Raw genomic sequence first — 19,372 nt, 5'->3', positions numbered from 1 at the left:
CAGTAGCAAAATCATATTCATGCATGACAATGCATGCTGCAAGAAATATCACTGTGTCATTGGCTGTTTAAAAGGGGAGAAACTCATGGTGTGGTCACCATCCTCCTCTGACCTCTGACCTATTGAGAACCTCTGGAGTTTCCTCCAGCAGAAGATCTGAAGGTGGGATGCAGTTCATATCAAAACAGCAGTTCTGGGAAGGTATTCTGACATACTGCAAAGAAATTCAAGCAGAAACTATCCACAAACTCACAAGTTCAATGGATGCAAGAATTGTGCAGGTGATATCAAAGAAGGGGTCCTATGTTAACATGTAACTCGGTCTGTTAAAATGTTTTACACTGAAATAGTTTTTGATTTTAGTACCTGTGCCCACTTAATGCTGCACATTCAGAAAGAATTACCGTTTGCAGTTCTTTATAATCCATAAAATGTTTAGAAAATCTGCTGTGCATAATAATTTGGAACAATGTATTTTGAGGTTTTTTATTTTTGAAAAAAAAAATACTGTTCTCATTGGGTGCTTTGTTCTGTAAAATTTGAAAATTATACTGACCATCATTTGCATTGACCATTTAAGAAATCAGAGAAAATATCATTTGCATAATAATTTGGAACGTGGTGTATTCCTGACACAAGTTGTAACTTTGTTGTGTTTTTTCCACTTATTGCTCCATCTGCCAGTCAACCAGATGAGTCGTGTAAGCTGAAGCTCAAACTGTTGGCTTGGTAATTTGACTCCAGGTCAGAGGTCAGCCGTCCTTACCCTGTCCAGGCGTGTCACTTCCAGCTTCCTCAGGATGTAGTCCTGCGCCGGCTGCTCTTCCACATTCCTCACCAGGACTTTCCCAAACTCTTTAGTGCCGTTGAGGTCCGGCCAGTACCGGACGCATTTGTTCTGATAGGAATATGAAGGTAGTGAGAGAGAGAAATAGAGAGAGAGACTGGAATTAGACAGTCTGAAGAAATGGCTCAGCTCAAGCAGCTTTTCGGGAAGCTTATCTGTCATGCTATCCCCTTCTAGTCCTGTCCCTGTCCACCACACTGACACATGTACATCATCCTGATACTCACTTGCTAAAGCACTCACTGCTTTCCAGTGATGACTCATAAAAAAGGATGATATTAGATTATCACACAGCTGAAACAATTTGAAAGTGATGATAGAAACGATTCATGATTGGCTTGTTTTTGTAAACATGTTAAAACAGAAAGGCACTGATATGTGGTCTTCTGCTTTTAGTTTTCTTTTTTACAAGAGAAGGCTTTCTGGTCAGATTCCTTATTGGAAGGAGTGAGAACTCCTACTTTCACCCAAAACCATCTCTGCAAGAAATGTGGCTGAGCTTCAGAAAAGTAAATATGGGAAGATCATCGATTTCTCCTCACCTTAAAAATCTAATTTTCCTCTCAAGACAAATTTTGGAGTATAAGACAACCAGAACTTTGGCTTGAAGAGAAGAAACAACTCAAAGATGTGTGACGGAGACAGAGACAATTTGTTAACCGACTGCAACTGATATCTCATGCTGTCAGCAGCCAGAACTTTGACATGAATTATCATCACAATTGTAGAAGCCTAAATTTAATTTTAGTTCATTCAGACCTTTAGGATAAATTATGTTTATATTTCTTATGGTAATTTGTTTATTTGGATAAACTAATTTGTTATATTGGACTACATATACTAAGGCCTTCTTGTAGATTTGCATATGTAATTGCAGTTAAGGATTTGAGGGTGTGGCTAGAGAGAATTAGTTGGGCAGTTGGAGTGGAGCCACACAGTTTTTTGACCTCTCCCTCTCTCTCTCTCTTGCATAAGACTCTCTTTTGTTTACTCTATTATTTTTGTGGAAAAGTAACATTTGTACCGTTTTGTTTATTTTTGAAGTAAACTGTTAACCTTTATCAAGAGGACCCAGTTTGGTTTTTTGTCGTTTTCGTCATCAAGTTGACCGAAGGGGAAGGACGAAGAGCGTCAAGCTTATGGCTTCATTATTTAGGAACCTACAACAAATATGCCTTTCTTTACCTTTGTAACTTTTTCATTTCTACTTTTTCAAAATAGAACATCAGGTGATGGTGGTATCAGCAGTACAAACATCTGGTCATGTGCACAGATCAAATTCTTAACAGCACAATTTGATTCAAAACATTATGATGATGCCCTTTAAAAAGTAGACCCTAAGTACAACTGATGACTGCAGTGTACCTTTAATAAAGGCTCAAAAATGTACAGGAGAAACTCTAAAGAACCATCTTGTCTAGTTTCTTTCATTATTTAAGAAAAAATACTAATTTATAGGGCCAGGACTTTCAAGCGTTAAATATAAGTAGATCATTTAATAGATTTCAATGAGTTAAACATGTTACCGCAATTAAGTATTTTTTTTCCCCAAGCCGGAACCTTTCTGTGGTGTTTCTTTTACACGAGTAACTCTGATGCACAAGCAACATTGGCAAACAGCACAGAGAGATGATAAAGTCACCTCTCTGAGGGTAATTTTTGCTTTTAGAAACAATCTGATGCTGGAAAAAACTACTGTACTGCTACTGTGTATCAGTGAAGCTATTCAGGTGTAAAATAGCATCTCAGTGCTAAACGTGTTGCAGCAGTGCAGACGTCCCCAACGCTAATGTCAGCGTCCACAGTTCACATTCTGAGGATTGCTTTTTTAGAGAAGTTCACTGGATGATCAGTGGTTCCTGAAACACTTTAAATCTGAATGAGTCTAATGACATTTGCACCATCAGAAGGATGAATAACCTAAACAAAAAGAAAAACAATAAAAATCTGTTGCTAACCTCATATGTTTATTCAATGATTTAGCAGCAAAAGGGTTTTTGAATTGAAAATATTGGTTGTTATGTTTTTTGGTTAATATGAGATTAAGTATTGATCCAGGTATTAACTTTTGATCTGGTCCCACCATGACCAATGCAGCACCAAGCAGTAATTTAACCCTTTACCAGTCTGCTGAAGGGTTAAAGTGCATCAGAAGAACTCATCTTGTTTCATGACGAGGACCGGAGTAAGCATGAGTGACGTGGAGGTGGCTCACCCTTCCCCGCTCCATCTCCTTGGTTGTCATGACAATGACGTGAGCATTCTCCTGATACACCATCTTCCAGAAGTCGTTCACCGTGTTCTGGAGGCAGCCTTGGGTAGCAATGAAGACTTTACTCTCCTCCACATGGCGCCCATCTTCACTCACGTTCTGCATGGTTGGACAACAAGAACTATTACACATGAACCTTTTCTATCACAAAGTGAATATTAATTATGTAATATTAAATGTCTAGAAATATATTTAACATCCAAAGCGTGTGGAGGAAGTCCTTCCTGGTCACACACACTCACTCTGATATAGTTAGCGTTGATGTAATCCGAACCCGGAGCGTCTGATTCAGAGTCTCTAATCACAACTCGCGTTGTGTCGACTGCAAACAAAGTTCAACCAATTAATGCCTGAAGGAGCAGTCAGTCCTGAAACCATGCAGACATAATGCAGCTGATAGGTTCAGGCTATTAAAACTCTATCTCTATGCTCTGTCGTCTGTGTCACTCTTTCCACAGGAAGTTGGAGAGACAGGAAATAGCAGGTTGCTGTGCAACTCACAGGGGAGGATGTTCTTGTATCTGTTTTTACTCTTGTTTTCTGGCTTCTGGCCCTCTTTCCGGGGATACAGCAGTTTGCACTCTTGCTGCTGAAGTACCTTTAAAAGAGATGGAGAGAAAAACTAAAGAACAACAAAAGAACAACATAAGATAGACAACATGGGGATTTCACTGGGTTATCGCCACATAAAACAGTTCCAGGAAGAGTAGAGCAAAAAACAATACTGACATTTCCAAAGACATTTATGTAACTGGAATACTTTGAGTAACGCTGGGTGTAAAACAGTGTAATGAGCTTTTATTACAGCAGAGGTCACCATGGAGAGAAGTCAGAGGGAAACATCTAACAACTTGGTGTGTGATAACATTCACTGTGCAAAAGCCTTCACTTTAACACAGATTCACATCCACACTGGGCATTTCATGACAAAAATATTTCAAACAAAAGGTAAACATGGTACTTTTCCAATATGAAAGAAACTAGGTTGTTTTATTTATAGACTCTCAGACTCTCTTGAACTGCTTATAAAAAATTATTTTCCCCTTTATTTCAATGCTGGAGGGAATTAAAAGTTACTTGGATAATTAGGGTTGTAATAGAAATGACAGCACACCAATCAACTTTTTTGCTCATAAACTGTCTAAATACTTGAGTTCTAGCTTTATGTTTACATTTGGCATTTTCATGTCAATTTGTTTGGTTCTGCTTTTTGACCGGGCATTTTGCTTCCACAGGGTTTTAGTTACACTTTAACATGACATTACGATGAAACTGGAATAATATAAATGGCCGTGCTGCACACACCTCAAACTCCTCCCAGAATCCTTGTTTTGGCTTCTCTGAGTTGTCTGCTACTTTGTTGAGTTCTCGTACCCGGTTCTCGATGTTGGCAGCGTTTATCCTCGTGGCGTTAAAAGGCTGCCATAGTCCCACAAAAACACAAACATTTTAAACTGGCTACTACAAACCAGATGGTGAGCTATAAAACAATTACCAGAGAATATTCTTAGTTGCATATTTCCCTAACTGTGTCTTTGTCACCTGTTTGAGATGCACTACAATGCCGCTTTTTTCCACCATAGGGTTCTTCTTGTAGTGATCCACCAGATCGGCCAACGTGTCAAACCGTTCACCACCTCCCACATCATACTTGCCTTCCTGCAGAACGAAAACGTTTACAATTAGAAAGGAACTATAACTGCAAGCAGTTATCAACGGGTTCCAAGCCCCAACAATGATCAAACCAACCAATCAAAATCCTTCTTAAAGGCATGATATGCGTCCAAAACGAGCAATCTCACCTGGAAGCGAATCATAACATGTGTGACTTTGGTTTTGCGGTCGACGTTGTCATGCTTCTCCTCGTTGGTGAGAACCGACAGGACAAAGTCTCCGGGTTTACTCTGACTCTCCCGGACCAGAAAGCTGCCGGCTTTGCCTTTTTCTGTGAGGAGTTTCTCTGCATCTCTCCCAGAGAGGTGTCCATGGTACCACCTGGAGATCGATAAACAAGCGTCTTTCTGAACCACTTGTTTACAAGTAGTTGTACGAACAGAGAATCAATCTTTAATGGCATAAAACACCCGTGATAAGAGGCTGCCATGCACTGGTGTCACCGTGACCTCTGACCCCACCAGCAGGCAAGGCGGGTGAAGTGTCTTGCCCAAGGACACAAGGACACAAGGACACAATGACAGAGGCATGTCTGGACGCCCCTGGTTTATGACTTGCAGCCACACGCTTATTAAATATGGACACCAGAGTTTCACCCTTTTAAAGCAGACATATTGTTATACTAACTTCTCTCTGTTTGCAGACTCAAGCTAAAGTTCAAAATAAAAGATTAATCACTACGACAGCAGACAGAAATACCAAGGGAGTATTTCTCCTTCAGATGCCTTTATTCACCTTCTACTCCTCTACCTAGGACTGTAGAGGAGTCCTGCTCAGACTCTTTGTGTCTGAGTATCTCAGGGTGGATGTGAGTGCAAGGTAGATAAATCAACAAGATGGATAAGTGAGATTAACTTTTCCATCAGAGGGGGCGGACTGAAGTAAGTTTCCTGTAATTCACGGCTTTAACATAATTTAAATATATATGTGCGCTGCATGTAGACTCCCACTCCAGAGTGATAGCATCTCTTATATGGCTGCAGGCTCACTTCACCTGATTTTCAGATGAAATACTCGCATGTCGGCATTTTGTTTCCTGTGTGATGATGAGCCAGAACGTAAAGGAAGTGCCAGCAAGAAAAGCACCCAGAATGGAAAAACCACATGAACAGTAAATCAGAAGCAGCTCTTACACCTGGACAGATTAAGACACACACTCAGTGCAGAGCAGATGTGCAGAAATAAAAAACATTTGCATCCAGTTTTTTAGGAGAACCACGGTTTGCAGAGTAAGGCCAGATTCTGCATTCAGAACATAAATATTTTCTGAAATACGTAATTGTGTGTATATTTGCAAAAGCATAGACGTCAACCAGTGAGTTAACCCAAACATGCCTTTGGGAATACATAGTAATTTATCCTTGTGGATGCTGTGTGCATATAAATTTCATGAGTGGAAGTATTTATTCAGAGCATCTTCTCCTCAATCTGTGTAAGCATGTAGGTGCGCTGGTACCTAATTAGCGAGTTAATGTGGATTGCTCACCTACCGTCAGTCCATTGAACACTTTGCTAAGTGATGCGGCAGTGGGCCAGTAATTCAATATTATTGCTTGTTCTGATGGCTCCGAGTGGATCAGCAGTGAGGCGGTAACATTAAGCTGGAGATGTTTCCAGGACCGCTGCTTTGCCTCATTCTCACTTCAACTCTAAGCAGACTATGGAGCCAGTTTACTCATCTATCCACATTAGGACAACCTATGATCTGAATGGGCGATGTATAAATAAACTGACTTGAAGTGGCATCATGTTTATGTGATGAGAATGTTGTTATGCATCATTTGTCCTGTTTGAATGTCATAAATTCAGTCTAATGTGTGCCTGGCAGGTGAAGTGAGAGTGAACGTTTAAAGTGGGCTTTTAAAAACCATCATCTTTTTCTACGCTTTGCTGTTTTGTTGAAAAGAGATAGGTTATCTATCTTCTGTCCATCTACTTAAAGGGACAGTATTATGCGTTTTCCAGGCACATAGTGCCGTTTTATAGCACAATCAATTAACTATGTTAACTACAGTTATAATAAAAATGATAAACATATCAAATATGACTTAAAGGAAATTTCCATCGTAATTTAACATCTTGAAATTAGACTTCTGTCTCTTTAAGAAGCTCCACCTCCAGGAAGTCATCCCATGGCTCTTCTACTAGACCCTTTAACACCATTTTTACCAGCAGCTCTGAGCAGTAGCTCCTATAATGAGCTCAGCAGTTCCACTAGCTGTTTGCTAATTGCTGCTGGCTAGTCTGAAGGATCTGAGTGGGAGGAGCTGCTCTGATAGGCTGAAGCTGAGAAGCTGCAGCTCAAAGGAGGAGCTTCGGTTCAACCCGGCATTTTCCACAGCTGAATGGAGATTAAAGGATTTCTCAAACATGCATGAAAGAATCAAAGCAACATGTTTGTTTTTTGATGAGAGAATAACATTATAACATTTTGTAAACAGTCCATTTTTGAGCTTCACTGTCACTTCAAGGGTCAGGCTCCTGTCTACCCAGGCAGGTCTCATGTTTGTTAGCCGTTTTTAGTTTTTTGGATGGTCTGCACTGTAACAAATTTTGTTGTACTTTCTGTACAGCAGAAAGGGTTAAAAATGTTGCTCATTTTGTCACTAAAAGCTGTGGTAATATTGCTGAAGTGGGTTTGTTGAGGCCAATACTAAAAATAAAAATATTTTACAGAAGAAAACCATAAGAGTAATAAGCTTATTGAAATCTTCAGTCTCTTCTCTTTTCATTGTGGTTTTCAGGAGTTTGTTTTTGTCCCATATTTGTCTGACATTAAGCCTTAAGGGGAGCAGCAGCAGTTTTTATTTTATTTTATTATTTAAACCTCTGGTTCACAGACTGGGAACTGGAATTGGGATGAGCTCCCTGGATACTGAGAGGACCTTTGTCCTGTAAATATCAAGACTGTTCCAGTTTATTTTACCAGCAGGATATGTGATGAGCCTGTGCTCCTGCAGCCTTCTCTGCAGCTGGAAGCTCACCTTCTCATGGTCACAGTTTCCTCTGAAAATGTTTGTCTGGATGATCTGTGTAAGCCACTGATTTCACTCTTTGTGAATACTCTTCAGAACAGAACAAGAACATTGAGTTTTATACTGCTCTGATGTGAGTTTTGTTCATAACCATTTCAAACTGATTTGGTTTTAAGGTTCTCCAGTGATAAAAGTTGCTTCATGTTTAGACGATGAGTCTAGTTGTCTTGTGGGCACTCTCGGTTTTTGTAACAGGTGAAATCAGGTGGATTTGTCCTGTTGCTGTTCTTGTGCTGTCTGGATAGCGATGTTTACCTCTCAGAGGTGGGATCCTTGCAGTTGAGTGGATATTTCAGCTCGATGACATGGCCGTTCCTCTCGCGCAGCAGGTCCTGCTGTTCAGTGTAATACTGCACCAGCTCGGCTAGCGTGGCAAACTTCTCACCGCCGTACAGGTCATAGTAGTCCCCAGAGTTCTGGATCTTAATGTGGGTCACCTCATTGTTACGCCTGAGTAAAAAAATTCAACTTATTATTTTCACAGAAAAGCAAGGAATTTGATCAAAATAGGCTTTTTTTCTTCCAGTTAACATTTTCCCTCTTCCACAGCTACCCTGCAGAAATGTAAAAATAAAGACCTCAACAGACACAAACAGCCACCCACACACATGCCCATGCAGTATAGAGCTCACACAAAGACATCCAGACTTCGCCCACACAAGCCCAGCATAAACACACATAAACATGTCCAACTTATCAAGCCATCTGCTCCCTTCCTGCCTTACTTCCAGCAATCCTCTTTCAAGAACATGCAGATCATGTCAAATCACTTCAAACTGTTACATAATCCAGTATTCTTTGTATTTAAGGATCTGCGTTTATTTTGACATTCAAGAAAATTAACAAAGATGAGAAATTAGCTGCAATTTAATATGAAATGGAAAGAAATGATAAATATAAAGACAATATATGAAGTGTTTTGTGCATTTGTTTTCAGACTCTTTTACCCTAATGCCCAAAAATAAAACAACCAGTCATCCAATAAATAAAAGTCATCTTGTTTGTAATTTTATGAGAGTAATCCTATGAAGACCCGAGTTGCCCAGACATCAAAGATAAACTCTGGAGGAGCTGGAGATTTCTAGAGATCAGGAGGAAAAATCTACTTCCAAGACGACTAATTGTCCTTTAATTTTCCTCCCATGTGGTCTGAAGAGTGACTTTGTTAAAAGAAAGCCATAAGAAGTGGTGCCTGTAGTTTGCCACCAAAAAAATCTAAAATTTTGAGATGAATCAAAAATTTTCTAGAAAAAAGTGGAAATTTCTCAGTTTGAAAGGTTGAACATTTGCCAAAATTTGTGATTCTGAAACTCAAAAATGTTTACATTTTTTTCTAGACATTTTTTTTTATTTTTAATTTAAAGATTTCTAAGTTCTTTGGCAGAATTTGTTCTCTTCCTTTTGTTATTTTCTATGTACAATGACCCTTATACCCTGCTGTAGGGTTATAACTCAGACCTGGGAATGACTTCAAATCCAACTAAACCATATTCCAAGTCCAAATAATAAGAAGTCCAAATTATTTTTTTGCAGCACAGATTACAAGGTTTAGAATAATATTACTATAATAATATTCATCTAATCTGAACTCTGGCTACTCAAAGTGACATACAGCAAAGTGAAGATGAACTGATATGTTTTACAAAGCAGACCAGTGCAGCTATGTTAAACAATGACTAATATTTTGTGCATCCCTAAGCAGAAATCTTGCAGCAAAGAAAGTTCTACAAAGTATTCACTCAGTGGATTTGATACAAATGCAAACCAGTTTTCTGGTTTCTATTTACAAGAAATTTGAAAGCCTCCCTGAATTTCAAATGTTTCTTTTAATTAGAACATTTACGGACTACTTTGTCTTGGTCTGTCACAAAAAATTACAATAAAGAACACTGAAATGTGTTTGTGTTACAAAAATGTGAAAAAGCTCTAAATAAATACATTTGAATATTTTTGCAGGGGAATTTATCTGCAGTTATCCGTTTTTATCTGCAGTTATCTGTATACGTACGTTTTTTTCCCTAACTTTTTAGCAACTTTTGCTTCCATGTTTCACTGGGAAATAAACAACAGATATTTGGGATGACAACATGGAAAACACAAGCATAAATCAGACTCAGAGTGGAGCTGGGCAGTCAGTGTTATCTGATCCAACTCTTCATCGGCTCATGGTGATATCAAATGGCACAAATCCTATTTTTCTCCATCGGTTCTCCTGCAGTCCTCATAAGTTTTGCCGTTTTCCCTCACAATCACTGCTCTCATCCATTCTCCTTTTTATTTGTCCCATAATCCATCTCTCCCTTACTCCCCATCCATCTCTGCTTGTGTTTCCTGGTAATTGCTTTATGGCTCTATTAGTGGCTGCTGGCAGGTCGCCACTGGTTTGTGGCCCAGTTAAAGGCCCCTCCTCAGCTCTCAGGTCAGAGCCCCCTTTTTCCTATGGAGTTTAACTCCATTAACTCTGGAATGAGAAAAACACATCCTATTAGATTTCCCTTCACTCCGACATGCTGATAACCTTCATGGATTTATTGTAGTTTGAAACTGGTGCAGCATCAATTTGGTTTGGGTCTGGATGAATCTTCACTGCTCCAGAAGATCCAAAATATTGGAATATATTAACAGAGGAGATTGTGTTGTTTATCATTTATCATGATCAGTTTCTGTCACAAGGATTTTGATTTATCGCTGTCATTATAAATTCCATATAATAATGTTTTTTAAAAAAATAAAAACTAAGCTGTCTGTATTTTGAGGGTTATTATTGTTACTGTTTTCTCTACTGTTTATTTAATGAGAGAATCAATAATCAGTTATTTCTTTGTGCCCGGTGTCCTGAAGGAGCTCCTATGGAAATGTGTAAACCAGGTTTACACATTTCCATAGGAATCTTGGTCGACTCGTCTCTATAGACTCTAAATCTGTTATGTTTCTTTAACTTGGCAAAGCGTTGTCTCTCTTAACAGATCAAAAACCTTTGAACCAATCTGGTTCCAGAGTTAAACTGTAGTCAGTGCAAGTCTGGTGCCATTTCCGTTTGTTTTCACCATTCCAAACACTCTGGCACCAGAAAACTGGAACCATCTCAGTCCTGAATGAATCAGAGCAAATGACCACCTTCACCAGAGGCTGAAGCAACCAATCTAAATATCGCCATGCTTAAAACTCCTCATTTAGCTTTGTAATTAATCTGCCTAATCTGAGATAAACCCTAAGATTCAACATTAATAAAGGTCAGATTAGCAGGGGAATAACATGAGCTCACTGTCTCATTTTCAGCTGTTTGCTTAAATATCACCAGGCAGCCACTGAGTTATAGATGGGTTAATGAACTGCAGACGACTGCTGCTTGGATCTGAGATTTTAATATCAATTTCTTAAAAAACATAGTGTCATCTCAATAGCACTACTGAGATGAGTGATGTGGTTAAAATGTCTCCCTGCTCTGTAATGCTCTGCAGAAATGTAGAACATGACACAGTCAGGATTAAATATCTGCAGAAAGATCTGAATGATGTTCAATGTTTCCTTAGACAATTTGTTTAAGTGAAGTAATGATGTGGTAAAAAGCTGCTGACTGGTTTGTGGACCAAGCCAGTCAGCAGTGGGCTGTAGTGGTTTATTTTCAGTGGTTTCAAGGCGCTTCTACTTAAACCCCAACGTTTGTTGCTGGCAGCAAAGAAGGAGCATTTCTTCCATCTTTATTGTTGTGGCTGAGGTCAGAAAGTTCTCATTCTATTTCCTGGTGAACAGCTCCTTCCACCAAACCTTTCAGAACCGTGACTCAAAGAAGAACAGCACAAGGTTATAATGTTTCAGCTCTGTGCTTCAATAGCTGTGTTTCAATTACTAATGTGTGCAAAACTTTGACTATACTCTGCTAGCCAAAAAAACTCAGGTGGGGTGTTTACATTATAAATATTAAATCTATTAAAATCACATGTCAATTAGTTTGGTCACAATTAAACAGTTAAATTCATAAATCAACCATAGTGGTGCTAGCACTCCTCATTTCTCAGCCAATCAGAGGAGACGATGTCTCATTCAGGCCTTAGAGCAACAAGCCCCGCCTTCTACGGAGCGGCTACGTATGTGGTGTTTTGGGGAAACTGTAGTCAGCGAGGAATTCAACACATTGGAAAGACAATCTGAACTTTTAATGCAGATCTGTTATGACGTCTTGATCATGATTATCTCAGTCCTCTTATCAGGATGTTACACAACCAACCTGAGAAATCCTTCACGTTTCCAGTGGGAAACCAAAGTATATTTCACTCAGCACAGCAGCATTCAGATCTACGTTTATATCAGCCATTTGTTTGGGACTTTGGTTGATATTTGGTCTCTTTCCAATAAAATTAAACCTATATGATGATTAAACACTCTTCATTTCTTTGGAAGAAAACTGAAATAATCAGCAGCATTTTTTTTTACTTTCTCCTTCATATCTAACTAACATATGACTCAGTCTTTTGATAATATTAGTTTATTTTTTGACACAAGTTACTGTAACACCAACATTTACCTCAAAGACCTCACATTTAACACCACAATGTTTTTACTAAACTTGACAGAAGCAAAATGAGATTTAAATGTAGTATTTAGATGGCATTTTGTTCTGTTTACAGAACCAAAGGCAGACACATGATCGATGCAGGAAGTTTTTTGGGTGGGCATAAACAGTTATGACACAGTCCTTGCATACGTCAATGTCCTACTGATGAGGAAATGAGATTAAAGACTTCCCAACCTGCTTTATGACTTCCTGTCACTGCCAACGTCTGAGTGCTTACATCCCTGTTAGTTAGTTCAAGTGGGCAATAAATAACAGCAGCTCTACGTCTGATAATAAGGTTTCCATTTGCTTCTTCTAGGTTTCATGATAAAACGTTCATCCAATATCACCAATTATTTAAAGCTAACATCATACAAACATGTCAGTAATCAACCTTCCATAAGTCTTCATTATCATTGCATTTTTTGGTGCACAGTGATTCATTGCAGTAGCTGCATTAACCTTAAAACTGCATAATTTGATATTTCAAAAATAAACTTGCTAACAGGAAACATGTTAATTTATAAAAACTTGTTTTTTGATGAGAAGTTTTGGTACAAGGATGAGGTGGGTTTTTTTTTTGCTGAATTAATATTAGAATATTTCACAAAACTGCAATGGAAACACTCATTTTACACAAGTCATGTGATCAACTCCTGGATGTTACTACTGGAGGAAATAATGAAGAAGACAACAGGAAGTGGTATAAGGACGATGGTCCAGGATGTGTTTTAATGATCATTGCGTGAACAAACTTATTCATAAATGATATTAATTGCATTTATTTATTTTTTTAATAAAAACACCGTAATTACAAAATTGTGTTTTTTGATTTTAGTGAAATATCAACACAGTTTTTTGCACCTTTGTAACAGAAATGCAGCTACGTTCGTAGCCAGGTCTCTATGAGATAAGCTGTAACTACATCCACTAAAGTTCACTCAAATTCTCACATAACCATATAAAGAAAATACAAGACTTAGTTCTTCCTTCTAACTTTAGTTTTCTTTTCACAGAAAAGTCTGTTAACGTTCCTTCTAACAAGCTGGTCACTAAACAGGCAGCACTAATAAAACAGTGCTGGATAGGAACACAGACAAGACTAACAAAATGACCTAATGTGTGATGATCTGCCAAGCGGACATGTTGGATTTCAAAATCAGTGACAACATCCATCAGTGATCAAAGTTTATCTCTGCTGAGATGACTACTAGAGAGGAGCAATAACCCCACAACAAAATCAATAAAGTCAAGTTGGTAAATAATTCAATTTGCTCACTTGTGCCAATTCTGTACCCTGAAGTAATACTTTATTACTGGTGATTTATTTTTTCAATTATTGTCCAAAAGCAGCTTCTATGAACAAACAGAAAATTCTTCTCATTGTTCTCCAACACTAAATGCTTTTTTTTTGGTCTTTAACATACTGGGAGATTTTAAATAAAAATCCAGTTGACTAACAATGAATCATCACTGAATCTTTTAGAAGGATATTGATCCAAAAAATACTACTAAAATTAATAAAAAAATAGTTCAGACACAAAATCAATCTTCTTCTTGGACTGGGAAGCAACATTAAGTAAATATCATTTTGACTTCTTCAGGAATTAGTGTTAACCCATAGGGTCTCACTAATTCAGATTTTATTTTGACAGATTTTAATAAAATCTATATGTGACAGATTTTATTAAAATCTGTCACATATAGGCAGAAAAATAAAACCATTCATGTGGACCACATGGTACAAGAAAATACTAATAAAAAAGAAACAGCCAGTAAATCCAAACCCTAACTTCATTTCCATTTGAAACACTGTGAACTTAATTAACCAATTATCCCAGTTAAGGCAGGTTTGATGCAGTTGGGACTCTTCACTGATTGGCCAGGATGTTCAAGTAGCAGCTTGTAATGAACTATAAGAAACAGGGAAAATTATTTAGCTTACAGATAATTAACAAAATACTGAACAGCACAAAGCATAACAAAAATTAGCCTAAAAAACTGAGAGATAACTTTAAAGTCAACCAACAAATATGAAAATATAAACAGAAAAATAGATTTCCATCTAGTATTTATGCAGGTTTGTTTCAGCTAATCCTAAATAAACCCAGCAGATCTTAAAGTTTCCACTGTGATTGGGCTGCACCTGAAGTTGATGCCATAATCCTTGGAAACTACATAAAATCCTCAGCAGATCCATCCACACAACAGCACATTCAGGAGAGATTTTACACGTCCTTAGATAGAGGTTTTTCTAATATTTAGTTTTAGAAGGTGAAATAAATAAATGACAACAGTCAAAAATCAACTAAAACTAGGGATGCTCCAATCAGGTTTTTTGCTGCCAATTCCGATACCGATCCTCCTGATCTCTGCCGATTGCCTGGAATGGCTGTTAATTTTTCGCTTTAGGCATAAACTATACTATGTTATTGTGACCCTCACAAAGTGTGGTCACATTTGTTTGGTTTAATTGTGATCTTAATTTAGGATTTGACCCCGTTTTAAAATTTGTAAATCAATGTCACGCAGTAGCATAAATGCGCCGCTAGATGGCAGAAGTGGGACATTACGGGACTGACGGTGCAACATTTCTGTGTCGAAAAAAAAGCTCTCCTCCATTCGGATGAGAGCTACCAGCGCAGCAACACCGTCTCCTGTGACTCACTTCTTTCTTCTGTTAAAACAGGTTAGTTCAGGTTTGAGCAGAAAGCTAATACGTGATTAACATGATTGTAAATGTTATTGAGATACGTTTGGGACATCTTATGCCGGGATAAATGTGGTGGGGTGTCGAGTCTGAATGTCAGTATGAGGCACGCGCCTGTTAGCTTTGGGAGGCCTGTGTTCGACCGGACGTTCGTGGATTCATTGTCTTCTGAATTGATTTAGCAAGCTCCCTTACAAAAATATTGTTCTGCTAAGTGTCGTGACATTGGTCCTCAGTTTATTTGGTTTGTGTTATTTTGTGTTGTCATTACAGTTAGTTACAAGCTCCCGGTTAGTTGCTCAGAGGATTTCCTGAGATGCATAAAGAAGACATGTTTTAAATAGCGGTATGTAATGTATATTAATTTATGAGGTAAAAATCCCAAGTATAGCAATAAGCTGAAGTTGTGCTATAGAAAAAGCTATTAGAAGTATGAAGGTATAGTCACAATAATTTTTCAAAGTTGTATAATGACTTGATTATTAGAACCTGGAATAAATTCGGATGAGAGCTACCAGCGCAGCAACACCATCTCCTGTGACTCACTTCTTTCTCCTGTTAAAAAAGGTTATTTGGATCTGCCCGCCTGTCCCTCCACCTGGGACCTGCAACATTAGCTGGCAAAATGGAAAAATTATCTGGCAGTAAATTAGCCTAATTTAGACATAATAGACATATCTAAAATCTTTTTTTTTATTATTATTTACATGCTGCAGCTTTAAGCAGACGTTTGGTGTGAGAGTTCAGTCTGGTGGAGGTTGAGTGGCTTTCTGTCTGTGACATATTACTACCAGTAGCGTGTAGCGGCGGTCCAAGAGCGAGAGCAGAACCAGCGTCTCACACCGCTAGCTCGAAGACTTGAATTATTTTTTGGTTATTTGTTAGCTTTCTGATCGTGATGCTAATCCGGGTGAGTGTTGGTAGTTGTGCGCTGCTTTACCTGCTATCTGGCCGCTCTGGAAGTCCTGTTTTTCCTGCATTGAGCCTCGATGTAGCCAAACTCCGTCAAGGGCTGGTTTTTTAAATTTCATATTAGATTCGTTGTGTTGATGCATTTTGACGTGCTTCACCCCCGAGGTAATTTTCCGCCGCAACACGCAAACTTATCCATTCACTCAGAGCCTTATAGTTCCACATGTTGTGACTTTTTTACACTTATATGTTGTTCAGTTGTTCAGTATCGACAGTGACTGATTTACTTATCATGTAAATTGACATAATTTACATGATGATTATTATTAATTGAATTGAACATGATTGTATATAATTACAAAGGTGAAGTGAAATATATTTAAGTGGGAGACATGATTTATTTGAATAGAGGAAGTCTTTTAATTTGAAGAATGCTTAACAGGATCTGGTTCTGTTTCGTCACTGTCTTGCTTTGTTGATTTTTGGTTGCTAGGTTACGAACAGCTGTTGACGTTATCAGCTGTTGCCGTTTTTCTCTTCAATACAAACTGAACAGAAAAGTTCAGTAAAAGACATAGAGCCTCCATCTTGTTTGAAGAAGCTTTCACTCCGTAACGCCATACAACAGGATTTGTTGCTGCGCTCTTGCTCAGTGTGAAGAAAGAGGAGATAAGCTGCACAGGCAGGCTGTGAAGTGAGATAAATGTGATTAGTTTTGGTGATTGGCAACAAGCCACAGTGATCGGCGATCACCGATAATACACTTTTTCACGGAAATTGGCAGATTATGATCAGTGGCCAATCCATCGGCACACCTCTAACTGAATTAAATTTGTTTTTAGTCAGTGTAGGCGCTCCACCAAACCTGCTATTTGGTTTGTGGGTCAGATTGGCAGACCTAGTTTTCACTGCGGGTAACCATCAGTGACCCTGAGGTTCACTTTCACACATATTTTGATATTTTCTCAGGTTTTGAACCTATGATGAAATAAAAATGTGAATTTCACACAGTGGAAATTGGACCACAGAGTTGCAGCAAAGCTTTTCTGCTTTATGTGGGAGTCCTTTTGAAATAAAATATTCATTTAAATGTTTTTACAGAAAACATTTCAGAAGGATTTTGAAAAATGTACATACGTTTATGCCTTCACAAAGCTTAAGCTGATACTTTTGCATTGCTTTGCCCACAGGCTACTCACATTAACATATTCTGGAGATAAAGCTGGATTTTTTAAATACCTGTTCTGCAGCTTGTTATCTATACGTTATAAATGTTGCATAAATTCTGTGAAATTGTGGTAATTTTAGTCAGTGTTGTATTTTGAGAGTATTCTCACTTCATTATTTAAGATTATCATCTAAAGCTTTTTTTATTTATTTATTTTTATTCCAACCCCTCTTTTATAATCTAAGAAACAATAAAAATATCTTAAAGGTTGTCTGGAATAATCTACAGAAATAGTGATAACTCTGGTGGTAGAGAGATTCTTTCTAACATCAACTGTGAATTATCAGCAGAGCTTTATGTTCACATAGCTGAATTTAAACTATAACCACAGCTCAAAATATTTATGAAAGAAAAGATATAGAAATCACATATAATAATAATAATAATAATAATAGTCATAATAATACTCTTTACCTCTCCAACGTAGAGCTAAAAATAAACTGAGCCCAGTGGAAAACATCAGAGTTAACCCAGGGTAGTGTTATATAACAAATCAATTTGCTCTGTGGTAATTTGATGTAAAAAAAAAATCTCTATCAAGATCTCCTTTAGCTTCTTCCTTGGGGTCTATTAAAGTAAAGAGCATGAAATATGATGGCAGAAACTCGGCCAACAGAACTCCACATTTCAATTATGCCCAAACTTTTTCTGCATTAAACTTGTTTTAAATTTCCATCTTTGAATTTTATTAGAGAGCGATTTTTTTTTTTCCAAGGTTTTTCCTAGTTTGATTTTCAGCTCAGTCTGACCCTCCTCAGCCTGGGGGAGATTAGAGAAGATGCAGAGAGAGAGACGATAAGAGGAAAAATTAAAACTCCCTCTCTGAACCTTTACTGTCACACATTTCTGGAGGAATTTTTCTACCATAATCCAAGAGCACACATGTTCAGTTTGAAAGCAGGATTTAACGTCTTTTGTTCTCAAAACTTCTAATACTTTTGCTTACATTGATATTTTGAAAGCAGGACTTTGTGTCTTTCTTCTCAAAACTTGCAACGCTTGTACTCAAAAAATCACACTTAGGTTCGTTCACACTGCAGCCTGAAGTGACCCAATTCCGATTTTTTGATGTAATGCAACCTGTATCCAATCTTTTTATGACAGTGTGAACAGCACAGGTCGGATTCTTTTCGAATGCGACCCATATCCGATATGTATCCGATTCAAATGCGACCTACTTTACAGGCCGCATTCATCCGAACTGAACGTCACTGATACTCAACAAATTCTGCGTCCTAATACACGCAAGCGGGAAGAAAAAAACTATGACAGACTATAATGAGGATTAAGTTGTTAATATGCTGCTCCGGTTGGACAACAACTTCAAATAAGCTCCACCGTTAGCCTCCATGTTTACTTCCGCAAACCCTGAGCACTTCTTCTTTTTATGACGGATGGCAGAACACTGAGAACGCTGACGCCATTGCACCCTTTACTGCACATGCGGGACACTTTCAGGTCATTTGCCCGTTCAGACTGCAGAACACATACAGGTTGCATATGTGTGGCAGTGTGAACAGCCTGGCAAAAAAATCCGATTTGACAAAAAAAATCGGAATTGGGTCACTTCAGGCTGCAGTGTCAACGGACCCTAAGTCTCTGCTCACTTGAAACATGAAACTGGCTGTTTGGCACAATCAGCAAACTCTCAGCCAATAGAATGAAAGTATTGTGCCGAGCACACTTGTTTCCTTCTAGCACGTGTGCCTGTGTGGCTACTATCGATTGTAGTAGAAGAATATGTATTAAACTACACATAATTATATGCATATATACATAATGTCTATATAGGTTTTATTCATGTTTTCCAGCCGAGGAGTTGTAGCTTAAGAGAGATTCAGCAACTGAGATTCAACCATGCAGTGCAGTGAATCCATCTCTCCTTAAAGACATTTCTCACTTCCTCACATTGCTGTCTTAATGAAACTTTCAAAACAAAACTGGGAGCTATCTTACTTTTGGCAGAGTGAAATAATTTAATAATTAATAATAATAATAATAATAATAAATAATTTCCCCCAGAAAACTTGTTAAGCCCGGTGGTCAGGGTGCCGAGGTGGTCCACTGGTGGTCCACCATGTTTTTGTATTAAAAGATGTTAAGGTGACATGAAATTTTAAAATATCACTCAGTAATTAT

General features: G+C 38.1%; 1 protein-coding gene and 1 long non-coding RNA gene across 2 annotated transcripts in view; one reads left to right on the top strand and one right to left on the bottom strand.

Moving 5' to 3' along the window:
- Positions 1-19,372, bottom strand: part of ptpn11b (protein tyrosine phosphatase non-receptor type 11b) — a gene marked incomplete at its 5' end in the record, with an annotated part of 45,055 nt that overhangs the window by 18,708 nt on the left and 6,975 nt on the right. The window contains 8 exons of the mRNA XM_015021106.1: positions 767-898; positions 3,063-3,218; positions 3,362-3,441; positions 3,621-3,717; positions 4,425-4,538; positions 4,662-4,778; positions 4,922-5,114; positions 8,084-8,278. Coding sequence (XP_014876592.1) covers positions 767-898; positions 3,063-3,218; positions 3,362-3,441; positions 3,621-3,717; positions 4,425-4,538; positions 4,662-4,778; positions 4,922-5,114; positions 8,084-8,278 — 1,084 coding nt within the window. The remainder of the gene's footprint in view (positions 1-766; positions 899-3,062; positions 3,219-3,361; positions 3,442-3,620; positions 3,718-4,424; positions 4,539-4,661; positions 4,779-4,921; positions 5,115-8,083; positions 8,279-19,372) is intronic.
- The window catches only part of LOC106938907 (uncharacterized), a 10,008-nt gene continuing 5,418 nt past the window's right edge, over positions 14,783-19,372 (top strand). The window contains exon 1 of the long non-coding RNA XR_001422716.1: positions 14,783-15,072. This is a non-coding gene — a long non-coding RNA (uncharacterized LOC106938907). The remainder of the gene's footprint in view (positions 15,073-19,372) is intronic.

This window comes from Poecilia latipinna, unplaced genomic scaffold (assembly GCF_001443285.1).
Source record: "Poecilia latipinna isolate Pla-1442-1.1 unplaced genomic scaffold, P_latipinna-1.0 Scaffold2723, whole genome shotgun sequence".
In the NCBI taxonomy this organism is placed as follows: Eukaryota; Metazoa; Chordata; class Actinopteri; order Cyprinodontiformes; family Poeciliidae; genus Poecilia; species Poecilia latipinna.
Note: the sequence above shows the minus strand (reverse complement) of the source record. Positions and strands in the feature narration are given on the sequence as shown.